The sequence below is a fragment of the Schistocerca serialis genome, chromosome 10 (assembly GCF_023864345.2).
Source record: "Schistocerca serialis cubense isolate TAMUIC-IGC-003099 chromosome 10, iqSchSeri2.2, whole genome shotgun sequence".
Taxonomy (NCBI): Eukaryota; Metazoa; Arthropoda; class Insecta; order Orthoptera; family Acrididae; genus Schistocerca; species Schistocerca serialis.
Genome location: NC_064647.1, coordinates 122,807,972 through 122,822,462, shown reverse-complemented (window position 1 = coordinate 122,822,462; position 14,491 = coordinate 122,807,972). Strand labels below are relative to the sequence as shown.

The following is a 14,491-nucleotide window of genomic DNA, read 5'->3' as shown; positions in this document are numbered from 1 at the left end:
ATGCCTTAACTGTCTTCTGAAGCTGGAGATGTTATCATTTGTCTAATATAACGCAGCATATTACTCCAGAGCCGGTTTCATGGTACTGTGAACGACTTCGAGAGTGGCTGAGCGATGGTGTCGAACGGAAAGGGTTTTTCTCTGCGTTGATCAGATAGTAGAGGAGATACAGTGTGTATAAATCTGTCTGCTGTGTGCATGCAACCGGGACGGGTGTTTACAATCTGGGCAAGACATAGACATAACGAACAGAGGCATTAATAACCTCCTCAAAGCGCTGTGAGCTCTCTGAGAAAGGCTTTTCAGGATAACACCGCTGTAATCAGTAACTGGAAGTTTAAGTGCTTGTACAAGTTTCTTTTTGCGGGTCAAGAGGGAAGAGCTTTATTTTTATGGAGTATGGAGAGATGCTGATGCCTTCCTGCATACTGCAAATAAGTGCTCAGCCCAATTTATATTTTCATCTATTATTGGGTCTAGACTCTTTACCGAGGGAGAGAAGTCGGTATTAGTCCAATGTAGGTTAAAATGTGGTAGGGATTCCCCATATTTCGGGCTAGTGAGAGCAGAATGCCAAAAAGTACCGCTTGGGGTTTGGATAGGCAGAGTTTTAACCCTATATCCCGCGCCTATTTCGATAGTGCGCACAGGTTGGCACTAGGATTCGCCATAGGTATCTGCAGCTTTATTGGTTTTACATGTAGATACAGCTGGAGGTCATAAGCGTACATGTAATATTTGCAGTAGCACAAAACTGAGGACACATCATTGACACACAAGAAAAAGAGTACAAGAACTTATACGGAACCATGAGTGAGGGTCGTCTGATAGTATCTGCTTTTTGCCTGAACTCATTCACATTAGTACCAAAAGGAATCTGCTAAATTTCGGTTACACAACTCACACAAATCTAAAAGCTGTAAATCAAACTAAATGCTTAGAGATTACAATTATGAATAACTTAAGTTGGAACGATTACGTAGATAATATCGTAGGTAAAGCAATCCAAAGGCTACGATATACTGGCAGAACACTGAGAAAATGCAACAGGTCTGGAATACTGTCTGTACTACTTTTGTACATCCTTTTCTGGTGTACTGCTGCGTGATGTGGGATCCATATCAGATAGGATGGACGGAGGACATCGAGAAAGTTCAAAGAAGGACAGCTCGTTTCATATTACAACGAAATAGGGAAAAGAGCGCCACGGATATGATACATGAATTGGAGACAACCATAAAAAAACAGCGTTTTTCCTTGCGGTAAGATGTTCTCGTGAAATTTCAATCACCAAATTTCTGCTCAGAGTTTGAAAATATTTTATTGGCGGCCATCTACATAGGGAGGAATGATCATTATAATAAAATGTATGAGAAATCAGAGCTCGCACAGAAATATTTAAGGGTTCGCTTTTCCTGCGCAGTGTTCAAGAGTAGGACGGTAGAGAAATAGCTTGAAGGTAGTTCTATGAACTGTCACAGAGGCATTTAATTGTGAATTGCAGAGTAATCATGAAGATGTAGAGGTGACTTGATGGCACTGGCCATGACCCATTGCTGAGGAGACGTCAGGTATTGCGAAATCACTGAACTGCATTTGCCGAGAAATTTAGATTACTGAGTTTGTCCAGTAAAATGTCGAAGTTGACAGTGTCAAAGACTTTTGCTGAATTCTAAGAAGCTCTTGATAGTCGCCTCTTGTGCATCCGCGGCAGGCTTCAGGTCATCTGTTATCTTTATTAAGACAGAGGTCGTGTTGCGAAGTTTACGGAAACCTGACCGGTGTTCGTCTAGAAGCTTCACGTTGGTATCATTGTAATTCGTTTGAACCCACTGATGAATAAAGCACAATCGATCAAACTGCTGTCTTCGTGAAGTACGTAGTAGACCGTTCAAGGCGTTGTGACCCTGAGTGGCATCCCTGCAAGCCAGACTTCCTTGCAGAGACAAATGTTGAGCGGATCAGCCTATACAGGCAGGCGCATCCAGTTTGATACCAATTGTAAGTGCAGCTACGAAGGTCTCCAGCAGCGTCGCAAGCATCAAGCGGAACAAAATAGTGCGCAGTTTAGTATTACTGCGCCATAGGATATAAGTCAGGCTTTGTGGCTTAACAGTTCCTGCACAGTGTCTTCGACGGGGCGCTCCAGTTTTCCAGAGAGGTTTTCAGTGAGAGTAGTCAGCGCTAAAACTCCAGACATCGCAGTTCACCTGTCCGTATCTGGTGCTCTGCGACACAGTATTATGCTTAAGAGCAGGATGTCACAAGCTAGGAACACTGCACAACGATCTTCAAAGTTGAATGTTTGTGTGTCTCATTGAATCGGTGCCGGCCGCAGTGGCCGAGCGGTTCTAGGCGCTTCAGGTTGGAACCGCGCGACCGCCAAGGTCGCAGTTTCGAATCCTGCCTCTGACATGGATGTGTGTGATGTCCCTAGGTTAGTTAGGTTTAAGGGGGGTAGGACGTCAAACGGGCCGACTTGGAGCAGGAGAGGCACCACAGGACATTTCAATTTCCGCTGTCTATACTTTTACAAATAAATTCATAAAACTTTGTCAGCATGACCAGGAAGGATTCAGAATTTACACCCATAGCAGTGGAAGTTTCAAAAGCATACAGAAGTAATTTTTTTACGTGTGAAATTTCATCACTTTTTCACTTACTAATGGCAGCATTTGTTTCTATAGGTATACATTTCTTCATAAGTAAGATAGAATCTTCGATGAATTCTGCACAGCATGCAAACCATACTTAAAGGTGTATGAAAATCTAGAATTTTCCAAATCTGTTAAAAACTGGTAAAATTTGAGGTAATTAACTATAAAATCTCTGTTTTTTCTAAACATGAAGTTTAAAATATAACAGTTCATTCGTTTTTTCATAAATTAAATAAATTTTAGAGTTTTATACACCTGTGAGTGTGGTATGTATGCTGTGCAAAATTCATCGAAGAACCTCTCTAACTTATGAAGAAAAGTGTACCTATAGCAACAAATGCAGCCATTAGTAAGCGAAAAAATGATAAAATTTCGCACGTAAAAAAAAATTATTTTGTTACGTTTTCGAACTTCCACTGCGATGAGCGTGAATCCTGAATCCTTCCTGGTGATGCTGATAAAGTCTTATGAATTTATTTGTAAAAGTATAGACACTGCAAATTAGAATGTACTGAGATGTCTCTCCTGCTCCAAGTCGGCCCGTTTGACGTCCTACCCCCCTTAAGTAGTTCTAAGTTCTAGGGGACTGATCACCTCAGATGTTAAGTCCCGTAGTGCTCTGAACCATTTGAACTGAATCGGTGCGTATTTTCGGAATAGAACTGTAATCATTTCAGTAGCTGTGCTTGTAGGTCTGGGTGCCTGATGTTTGGGTGGGAATAAAGTCACTGCTCACCCTGATATCGGCGGCATCACGCTGCTTGATGTCAACACGTACGTTGGCGCCGAGATGCAGGTACAGTGGCTACAAGCGTAAAGTTGCAGGTGGTACGTAATCCATGGGACTACAGAAAGTATCAGTTTTAAATCCATTTCTAGATACTGGCATCGACATGCCTTCAACTTCTGCTAGATAAATTCATCATACGAATATTTTTGTGGCCACTGCGCTTAACTGAGCAAACGGCCTTGTCGCAATGGTAACACCGGTTCCATTCAGACCAGCGAAGTTAAACGCTGTCGGGCTGGGATACGTCTCGGATGGCCGATCGTTCGGTCCCTCAAACGCTGTTGGCAAGCGGGGTGCACTCAGCCCTCGTGAAGTCAACTGTGGAGCTAATTGGTTGAAAAGCAGCGGCTCCGGTCACGTAAACTGATAAGTGCTGGGGTACCTGTACGCTGACCACTAGACGCGGATATGGAGATATCCGCGTCTAGTGGCACTTGTCGGCTGAGGCTGACATGGCCGTCGGTCGGTACCGTTGGGCCTTTCGGGGTCTGTTTGGACGGAGAGAGTTCCACTTAAATTACTAACTCCTTTCTTAGACTCCCTGATTAACTCGGCTGAATCAGGTTTAAAGAAAACAATGACAGTCCACATCAAAGCAGTTTTCACTGGTATGAAAAACATTAACAAAGCGATTTTCGTCAAAGCTGTGAAGGAAGTGTCTCTTACATTACCGCAAATCCTGAAGTACTTAACAAAAGTTGGTGTACTTTGAAGAGAAGTATGGTCTGGAAAATTAAAGTTTAGTGAGCTCCGGGCGAAAATCATTTTTAATCCTTATACGTGATGTAGAATTATCTAAACTAAACACTATTTTAAACATAGCTGCACAACAGCAATGGTTCCACGTAACAAAATTATAAACAGCCGACCAGTTGCAATGGATAAAGAATACCTTACCTAGGTTTCGACAAATATAAATTTGTCTTCTTCAGAACGTGGCGGTAAATCTCAGATTCTTACATCCTTCTCCAGTTAAATTTAATAAAACGTTTCTTATTACGACAGTTCCAAACGTAGAAACCAAAGTGAAACTATAACTTTGGTTGCTACGTTTGGAACTGTCGTAATAAGAAACGTTTTATTAAAACTCACTGTTAAAAAAGTGAAATTATCACTTTGGTTGCTACGTTTGGAACTGTCGTAATAAGAAACGTTTTATTAAAACTCACTGTTAAAAAAGTGAAATTATCACTTTGGTTGCTACGTTTGGAACTGTCGTAATAAGAAACGTTTTATTAAATTTAACTGGAGAAGGGTGTAAGAATCTGAGATTTACCGCCACCTTCTGAAGAAGACAAATTTATATTTGTCGAAACCTAGGTAAAGAATTCTTTATCCATTGCAACTGGTCGGCTGTTTATAATTTTATTACTAAACTAAACACCTTTTTATCATTTCTCGTAAGTATATCTTGGACTCATTTATCTTCTGTAAAATGACCTGACAATCCGAAACATAGCTCGAAATTAAAGTTTTACGAAAGAAGCCAAAAAAGTGGTTCCTTTAGTTAATTCAGTATAAGACTCTCTCTCTCTTGCCGAGATCGCTTACGCAAGCCTGTTCCATGGCGCCCGACTCGGAGGTGCGCCGGTTCGAATTCCGGTTGTGGTAGAAATTTTCTCGTCAATATTTGTCCGTGTCGTACAGTTCCTGGTCATCAATTTTCGGGCCCATACCCTGGATTAAATTCAAAGTTTCTCCGGAGTGTCTCATGAAATGAGGGTTTGCGACACTATTGACGGCGATCCGTCCCTCGGAGGCTAGTTTCATCCTCTGCCTTCCCTCATCGTCATCATCGCACCAGGCAAACATACCACTACACAATACACGCATCCATTCCACTCACCTGCGCTTTACAACGAAATGTACAACACACCTCTCACATATCCACAAGGGAAAGGGTCAGTGTGTGAGAAGGAGAACACTTTCACTGACAGACGGCTGAACCCACCCCGTGGGTTATCCCAACCAACAATACCATACGACATTTACGTTTGTTCTATATACAATGTCGCGCCAAGCACTGACAGTCGAATCAGTTAAAAACTGCATAACAATTCCACCATCAAGACTGCACTGCTGACAGATGGTTTAGCTCTCTCATCTAGCTACTCTGGACACTAAGGAGCACAGTTAGTGGTTGGTTGGTTGGTTGGCTGACTTGGTTGAAGAGACCAAACAGCGAGGTCATCGGTCTCATCGGACTGTGGAGGGATAGGGAAGGAAGTCAAAAAATGGTTCAAATGGCTCTGAGCACTATGGGACTTAACATCTGAGGTCATCAGTCCCCTAGAACTTAGAACTACTTAAACCTGACTAACCTAAGGACGTGACACACATCCATGCCCGAGGCAGGATTCGAACCTGCGACTGTAGCGGTCGTGCGGTTCCAGACCGAAGCGCCCAGAACCGCTTGGCCACACCTGTCGGCCAGGGAAGGAGGGAAGTCGGCCGTGCCCTTTCAAAGGAACCATCCCGGCATTTGCCTGAACCGATTTACGGAAATAAAAAAAAAATGGTTCAAATGGCTCTGAGCACTATGGGACTTAACATCTGTGGTCATCAGTCCAACTACTTAAACCTAACTAACCTAAGGACATCACAAACATCCATGCCCGAGGCAGGATTCGAACCTGCGACCGTAGCAGTCACGCGGTTCCGGACTGCGCGCCTAGAACCGCTAGACCACCGCGGCCGGCTTACGGAAATCACGGAAAGCACAAATCAGGAAGGCCGGACGCGGGATTGAACCGTCGTCCTCCAGAATGCGAGTCCAGTGTGCTGAAAATTGCTTCACTTCGCTTGGTCCACAGTTAGTGAACAGCATCTTTCGAGTTTTATTTTTTTTTTTACTAAATTTCCTGAGACGGAATAGAAATATTAATGTGGAAGACTTGGCCCTTTGCAAATTTTCTAAGTGCAAGGAAATATTATGAGAAGTACTACATATAGTGGCAAAACTATCATTTCCCAGTACAGTATCCTCCAACTCTTGATTACATTTCTAAATTTTAGCTTCCGCGTTACGAAACAATACTGACACAAAATTTTAATTCCTACTGTAGTTTTTGAATGCCATTTAATACTACACTTCAATGCCAATTTCATCAACTATAATGTATGTTATTCACTATGTTGACATTGTGCTTTATGCGAATAATTGTGTCGCCTGGGATAAGAATTTAAGTTTTTCATGTAACACGCCCATTATAAAACATGTACCATATGCTTCTGGTCAAACATACATGTATATAGTATATCTATGGCTAGAAAAGAGTTACAGAGATAATTCCGAAATCGTTGTATTGGGCGAGGAGGAGATGTGTCGTGGCCGGCTCGTTCGCCAGACTTGACGTCTCTGGATTTCTTCTTGTGGGGGTTCGTAAAAGACGTTGTTTATAAAGACGTTCCAACTACACCTGAAGATATGCGAGGGAGAATTGTCAGAGCACGTGGTTCGAAAAGTGCAGAAGTGATATGGAATACTACTCAATCCATGATAAGAAGATTGCAGCCTGTATCGATACCAATGGACATCACTTCGAACACCTTCTGTAAATGGACCTTCATGCCACCTTTTTGACCTTCGTTGACCTCCACAAACCTTACTGTTACACATCATTGAATTCGTCTTGATAGCCGTATCAAACTATAGCATCCCATTAAAAAAAACAAAACAAAGTTGACCCTCATATCTCTGACGCAACCTCACCTGGCAACAAAAAAACCAACTTCATATTACGATCCCCGTTGTCCCATGCAACATTTATCCCACAAATCTTTCAGCTAGTATCATAATTTCGGAGTCATTCTAGGTGGCAATAGTTAGTGACTCAACCTGTATATTTTACACAAATCCACGTTCTGGGGTAGGTCTTTGTATGATTGTGATGAGAACAGAACGTAAGTCACGTAACTTCAATCTGAGTGAAGAAAAATTACGATAACGCCTACGGTAAATAAGCCAGCGTGACACACAATGTAATCCAACAAGAAGAAATTCTCCCTTCTGTATACATGCTGTTGTCCCGTGGATCACATCAGGCTGGATAACGAAGATATGAAGTACATTTACGTCTGATGACATAAACAGAACTGTCCACGCCAATCACATCTTAAATATAAGTACGTGACTTGAAAGCGGGTAAACTAGTTACATCTAATTAAAAATAAGTTTTGATGTTAAAATCTCACTTCTCCAATAACTGAGAGCTGCAAGACAGGACGTACTGAAAATGTTTATACTAATCTAGTTGTTCTGTGTAGAGCATTTATGTTTTGTATGATAAAACAACAGCCATGAAACTAAAAAAAAATTCACTATTTAATGCTATTTCGTTCCTTTCATTAATTTAATTGAAACGATTAAACTGCTTTTGGTATACGGTAGCGCTAAAGAGTCGTGAAGCTTGCACTGAGGTCCCACGCGGAGGTCATTGCAGAACTATTACCGTGTTTTAATTCTACTGTTGATTCAATTGGAACCACTTCTGCTCCGAGCAATTTATTCAAATATGAAGCATTTCTTAGCAATATTAAAGTATTTTCAAATTGTGGAAAGTAAGTTTGTCTCGAAAGTTTCTGGGCAGCAGCTGTTTCGTAGTACCGTTATTGCGCTCTGTAAGAGCCTTACACTGCAAGGCCACGGTAATGAATAGCAGATCATTTCATATGCCTAGAGAATTTCTGTTGCGTTATATGCGCGCGTCTATGACTAATCATTGCTGAGGATTGTTATTCACTTGGTAATATTACTTCTTATTTTGTTCCTGGCTGTAGTCTTCAGCAGCTGTAGTATTTATTTCAGAATAAAAGTCAGTCTTCAGTAACAAATATACTTTTATTTTGCCTTACTGATTTCGACAAATTAAATTGTCATATTCAGAAGCTTAGTATTGGCTTCATAAAAGCAAAATGTGACGATATGTCCAAATATATATATATATATATATATATATATATATATATATATATATATATATATACTGTAAATTATCAATCTGCTTTTGCAAAAATGGCATGCAATATATATATATATATATATATATATATATATATATATATTGCATGCCATTTTTGCAAAAGCAGATTGATAATTTACAGTATATATATATATATATATATATATTGCATGCCATTTTTGCAAAAGCAGATTGATAATTTACAGTATATATATATATATTTGGACATATCGTCACATTTTGCTTTTATGAAGCCAATACTAAGCTTCTGAATATGACAATTTAATTTGTCGAAATCAGTAAGGCAAAATAAAAGTATATTTGTTACTGAAGACTGACTTTTATTCTGAAATAAATACTACAGCTGCTGAATATATATATATATATATATTGCATGCCATTTTTGCAAAAGCAGATTGATAATTTACAGTAATTTTACAATAATTACATACAATATGTATATTTTTGGACAAATCATGTCGTTATGCTTCTATGAAAAAGATACTGACATGTGCTAAACCAGTACTAAGTTTCTGAAGATGATAAATTGACTTTTCGAAAACGGTAAAACGAAATAAAAATATATTTCCAAGTGATGACTGAATTTTATTCTGTAATGTTATTTTCTTTGGGTATTATTCACTTACTAGCTTAGACTGTATGGCCTGCAAAGAATTTTGTTGTTTTTATTTAATTGAATTTTTATGTCGTTCAAAATTGCAACACCTACGTTTTTCACGATAATTAAGACCGTATAAACATGGTCTGTTCCTAAGGTATTTCTAACCAAAAATAGTTTCTGGTAGCTAGAGCCAAAGTTTTTGCATTCTCGTCGAGATATTTCCATAGCTACTTTCATCCCTTAAGAAATTTTTCTTTATATCTAGGTGAGAACTGAAATACCAGTTTTCATAAATTTAGCTTCAAAATTTTTTTCATCTCTAACCGAAAAGCCAAATATAAATTTTCGTAGCTTTAGCTTCATAAATGCTTGCAAAATGAAATACTTCCATAAAAACTTTTATCTCCCGTTTCAACCCCATAATGGTTGAATTTCCAAGAACAGTGAAAGCCGTGTATTTTTATTTCTGGCTGAGAAGTCAAATTTAATTTTTCATAGATTTAGCTTTAAAATGCTTTCATAACAAAATGTTGTCATAAAAAATCTTATTGCCTTTTTTCACACCCTTAGGGGTTCAATTTCCAAAAACATTGAAACACGTATTTTTTTAATTGTAATGGAGAAGTCCAATACCAGTATTCATAAATGTAGCTTCAAAAATACTTTAGTAGTTTTCTAATAGTGATATATTTCCAAGAAAAGCTTACACGCAACATTTCACCCCCGTAGGGTTGAATTTCCAAAAATACTGAAACATGTACTTCTTTATATCTGTCCGAGAAAGCGAATACCAATTTTCGTTGGTCTAGCTTCAAAATTGTCTTAATAACAACTTTTTTTTTAAAAAAAATCTTCATCTCTGTTCCACTCCTTAGGGTTGGTATTTTGAAAGACAGCTTGTTAAATGACGCACACAGTGTAAGCTCCACATTCTTTCCTTAGCGGTTTTGTCTGGGGGATGAATAGTAAGTCAGAAATGACATTGCCTTTTATACAGTATATAGAGACAAAGAGAGCATCTTTAATCAAGGCCATTTCCACTGCTATTAGCGAAGTCACTTCCAATGTAAAAGACATCATACAGTTTGATATGGAATAAACCAATGACAATGATCAAGACTTATCAACGAAGATACAGTATAAACAATATATGTAGACTGTGGTGGCAGTGAACGGGTTGTTCACTGTAGAAGATTACATTTGGGATTGTGGCTTCAATCACAGCTAGGCCGTATAAGGAGTCGGTGTGTTTGTCCTACCTGTATGCGGGCCTCGTTGAGCTTGGTGGTCCGAGCCAGTTCCTCGCGGCAGTAGATGTCCGGGTAGTGCGACTTGGAGAAGGCCGCCTCGAGCTCAGCCAGCTGCTCCTGCGGGAATTACAAGACGTCTCAACATCACCAGTCCGGCAAGCAGTGAGTCCTGCCGGCAATCAGCACTTTGCACAGCTTGCAACAGGAGGAGGAGTGTAGAGAGATGGGTTGGACAACTTGAAGAGCAATGCGTGTAGCAGCTGTGTAGAGAGAGAGAGTTTGGTGTGGAAGAGAGGAAGTTATGAAGCTGTAAGGAATAGTTCGTTTCCCTCTTCACACCAGTGTGTCTCTCTCCTTCTCTTCACTTGTAATCTAGAGCATAAACAAATTTATAAAATCAGAAACCACTTATGTCCAGTACCAGAAACGTTTCAAGAGAAGGTCTAATAATTGAAAGCTATTGAGAAAAATCCCGCACTTTCTACTGCAGGGTATGTTATTCTAGATCCAAAAGGTTGCGCATACCTATAATAGGAACCGAAATATTAATATGTATAACTATTGGACATGGGCGGTTTGTTCTCAACAGTGTGGGCATGAGGGTTTCTACATCAAATGAATTGCAACAAATACCGTTTCACTGCGATTTATTAACGCATCAACAACATAATAATGCACAATATGTGCTGCATTATAAACCATGATCTTTGGCCTAAACGTTCTTCCCCTTCTAGTTTGTGTATTTTCTGTTTCTCAGTTTTGCTTCCTTTATAACATCGTATTTACATTTGCTGCGAAAGCCTTTCCTTCTCTTTCTTCGCGGTTCTACATCACTCGTATTAGAAATGCTTCAACAATGCAGAATTAATAGTTAAACAATGTAATAATTTACTGAAGACTGATTGTAATACTACTTGCTATGTAGTCATATAATGTTTATGCTCGTACATGGTGATTATAAGTAAATTTTCAAAACGCAGTAGAAATAACACCACTGGTCAGAATGACATCAAATTGCAACGGAATGTTATCGGAGAAGGGCGAGACGTATGGCATAAGAACAAAAATAGTGTGAAAACTTATCAGTAGATGGCTCTGCATGTGTCAGAATAAGTACATGAAAATGCCTGTCATCCGAATGACCCTTTGAAGTTGGAATAAACACGCCGGGTACACGGGTTTTCCTCCTTTCGCGTCTGCGACGTTCACCATGACTGTCGCAATGCAGGAACGCGCTCTGCTTGTATAGCTGTATTACAAGAATGATGACTGTGCACACGTCGCTCTGCAGAAGTTCCAGACACTGAAGGGTTTGAAAGAAGTAGTTGGTCCGATGAATGCCGTGGGTCTGGAGAAAATGATTCGGAAATTCGGAAAGACGGGTTCTTTTGGTGTGCAACCTGGTAGAGGGAGGAAACGAATTGATTCGATGTCAGTGGAAGCAGTGGCCACAGCAATGCAGGAGGAGACGAGAGGTGGTGTGCAAACGCCTAGTGCACGGAGAATTGCCCGAACACTGGACATACCCGAGAGCACGGTGCGTAAAATCCTACGAAGCAGCCTTCTTTGCTATCCGTTCAAAATTACTCGTGTGCATGAGTTGCTTCCTGTTGACCTGTCAGGAACAGAGACCTTTCCTTTAGAATTTATTGCTCTCATGGAAGTGGGCAACGGTTGGCCGTGGCAGATTATGTGGAAAGACGAAACCCCACTTCCATCTCACAGGATATGTCAATACACAGAATTGACGAATATGGACAACGGAAAATACGCACGCAAATCAACCAGAAACACTTCATACTGAAAAGGTCACTGTTTGGTGCGGGTTTACGGCATCATTTATCATGCGGCCTGTTGTGACTTGGCAAGACAGCCAAGCCACTAGGAGAGGAAGCCGAAAGGCACGCGTTTAAGCTCACGCAGGCTGGCATGAGGTCTGGAACAGGTAAGGGAATTTATAGTAGCAAAGAACGTAAGTAACTACTGGAATACTTAACTTTAATTCATAATTGGTGAACATCGGTCTGACGGTACATGTATCACAAGATAAATAGCAAATGATAATGGCGCCTTGCTAGGTCGTAGCAAATGACGTAGCTGAAGGCTATGCTAACTATCGTCTCGGCAAACGAGAGCGTAATTTGTCAGTGAACCATCGCTAGCAAAGTCGGCTGTACAACTGGGGCGAGTGCTAGGACGTCTCTCTAGACCTGCCGTGTGGTGGCGCTCGGTCTGCAATCACTGATAGTGGCGACACGCGGCTCCGACGCATACTAACGGACGGCGGCCGATTTAAAGGCTACCACCTAGCAAGTGTGGTGTCTGGCGGTGACACAACACGGCCATATTTTTTCGAAGAGACAGGTGCTGCTACCTGTATCGTCACTGGTAAGCGCTATGAGTGTCTTTTGCGCAACCACGTCATATTTGATGCAAGATGGCGCTCCTCCGCAAATTGCAAATCCAGTCAAGCAGCTGCTGACGCTACATTTCGGAAATGCTGGAACTGTCAGCCGCCGTTTCCCTACAGCATGGCCGTCCCTTGTGACTTCTGGCTGTGGGGCTATATGGAAGATGTTGTGTTCAGTGTTCCGACTGCAAACTTAGCTGCATTCAAGGCTGGCATTGCGCAGCACATTCTGAACGTGACCTCGGAAACATTTCGATCAGTTGTGGAACGTGCTGTTTCTCCGTTTCAACTTGTTTCACAAAACGGTCGGCAGCATATTGAATATGTTGTGCCCCAGTCACACGGAAATTAATAATGCGATTTGATTTTGATTGATGCATTTTATGCGGTTTTTGGCCTCAGGACAATTAAAAACCAATGTGAGTAATGCTTTTTATGCGGTTTTTTTGTCTCAGGACACTTAAATATCAATTTTTCCCATCCGATGTGATACGACATAACCGTGGTGGATGGTCTTACGTAACTAACAGTAACACACCTGTACACCCATGCACACTGAGTATTACAGTTTGTCTAACGTCACACTTACACTTTAGGCATTGTTGTATGATTAATTTGTCATTTGTAGCCGACCACTGTTAAATTATGATGGTTACACGCCATCTATTTCTACATTTTGTAACAATTTTTTTCCTCTGACATACGTTTTACCCCTTCTCCGATAATATTCCGTTGCAATTTCACATCATTCTGACCTGTGGTGTTATTTCTACAGCGGTTTGAAAGTTTAACTTTAATTATAATCACTTTGTACATTATTAACTGTCAATTGTCTAGCACTCACGTACAACAACCTTAGAAAACAAAGTAAATTACTGGCCGAGCGGTTCTAGGCGCTCAGTCCGGACCCGCGCGATTGCTACGGTCGCAGGTTCGAATCCTGCCTCGGGCATGGATGTGTGTGATGTCCTTAGGTTAGTTAGGATTAAGTAGTTCTAGGTTCTAGGGGACTGATGACCACAGCTGTTAAGTCCCATAGTGCTCAGAGCCATTTGAACCAACGTAAACTACCAAGGAAAGCAACGAGAAATCAAACAGAATGATATTTCAGCTAATTAAACGTAGAAATTCGTCATTTCACTCGACATGAGACGTTTATGAACAAAACGGTAACATTTACCTTCTCATAACATGGAAATCATTAAGAGGTCATCAGGTATTCCTATCACAATCAGTGTCACTACCTTCAAAGAGACATAATCCGCCATTATCCCATTTCGCAAAACGTGGACATGAGGGGTTTCTGATTTTATCGATTCAAATAGTTCAATTGGTTCAAATGGCTCTGATCACTGTGGGACTTAACATCTGTGGTCATCAGTCCGCTAGATCTTAGAACTACTTAAACATAACTAACCTAAGGACATCACACACATCCATGCCCGAGGCAGGATTCGAACCTGCGACCGTAGCGGTCGCGCGGTTCCAGACTGAAGCGCCTAGAACCGCTCCGCCACACCGACCGGCAAAGGCCTAGAATTTGTAATAACAGTCAATCGGACTGTCCGCGGGTAGGATTATGTAAGTTACAGACAGTGTCATGTCATGGAATGAAGTTATGCTCGTACATTATATTACCGCGCACCATAAGAATAATACCAAAACACAGCAAAAATTCATAGGCAAGGATGCGATAAACGCCTAGATTAAACCTTAACATTTGTCACAACACTATATATCCAAGCAATACCGCAAAAAACCTTCGATTCAAATATGAGTTCCAATAAACGTAACTGTATGT

At 40.7% G+C, this 14,491-nt stretch overlaps 1 protein-coding gene across 1 annotated transcript in view; it reads right to left on the bottom strand.

Annotated features, from left to right (window-relative positions):
* Positions 1–10,244: 10,244 nt before the first annotated feature.
* Positions 10,245–14,491, bottom strand: part of LOC126424590 (homeobox protein unc-42-like) — a 39,770-nt gene continuing 35,523 nt past the window's right edge. The window contains exon 3 of the mRNA XM_050087331.1: positions 10,245–10,397. Coding sequence (XP_049943288.1) covers positions 10,245–10,397 — 153 coding nt within the window. The remainder of the gene's footprint in view (positions 10,398–14,491) is intronic.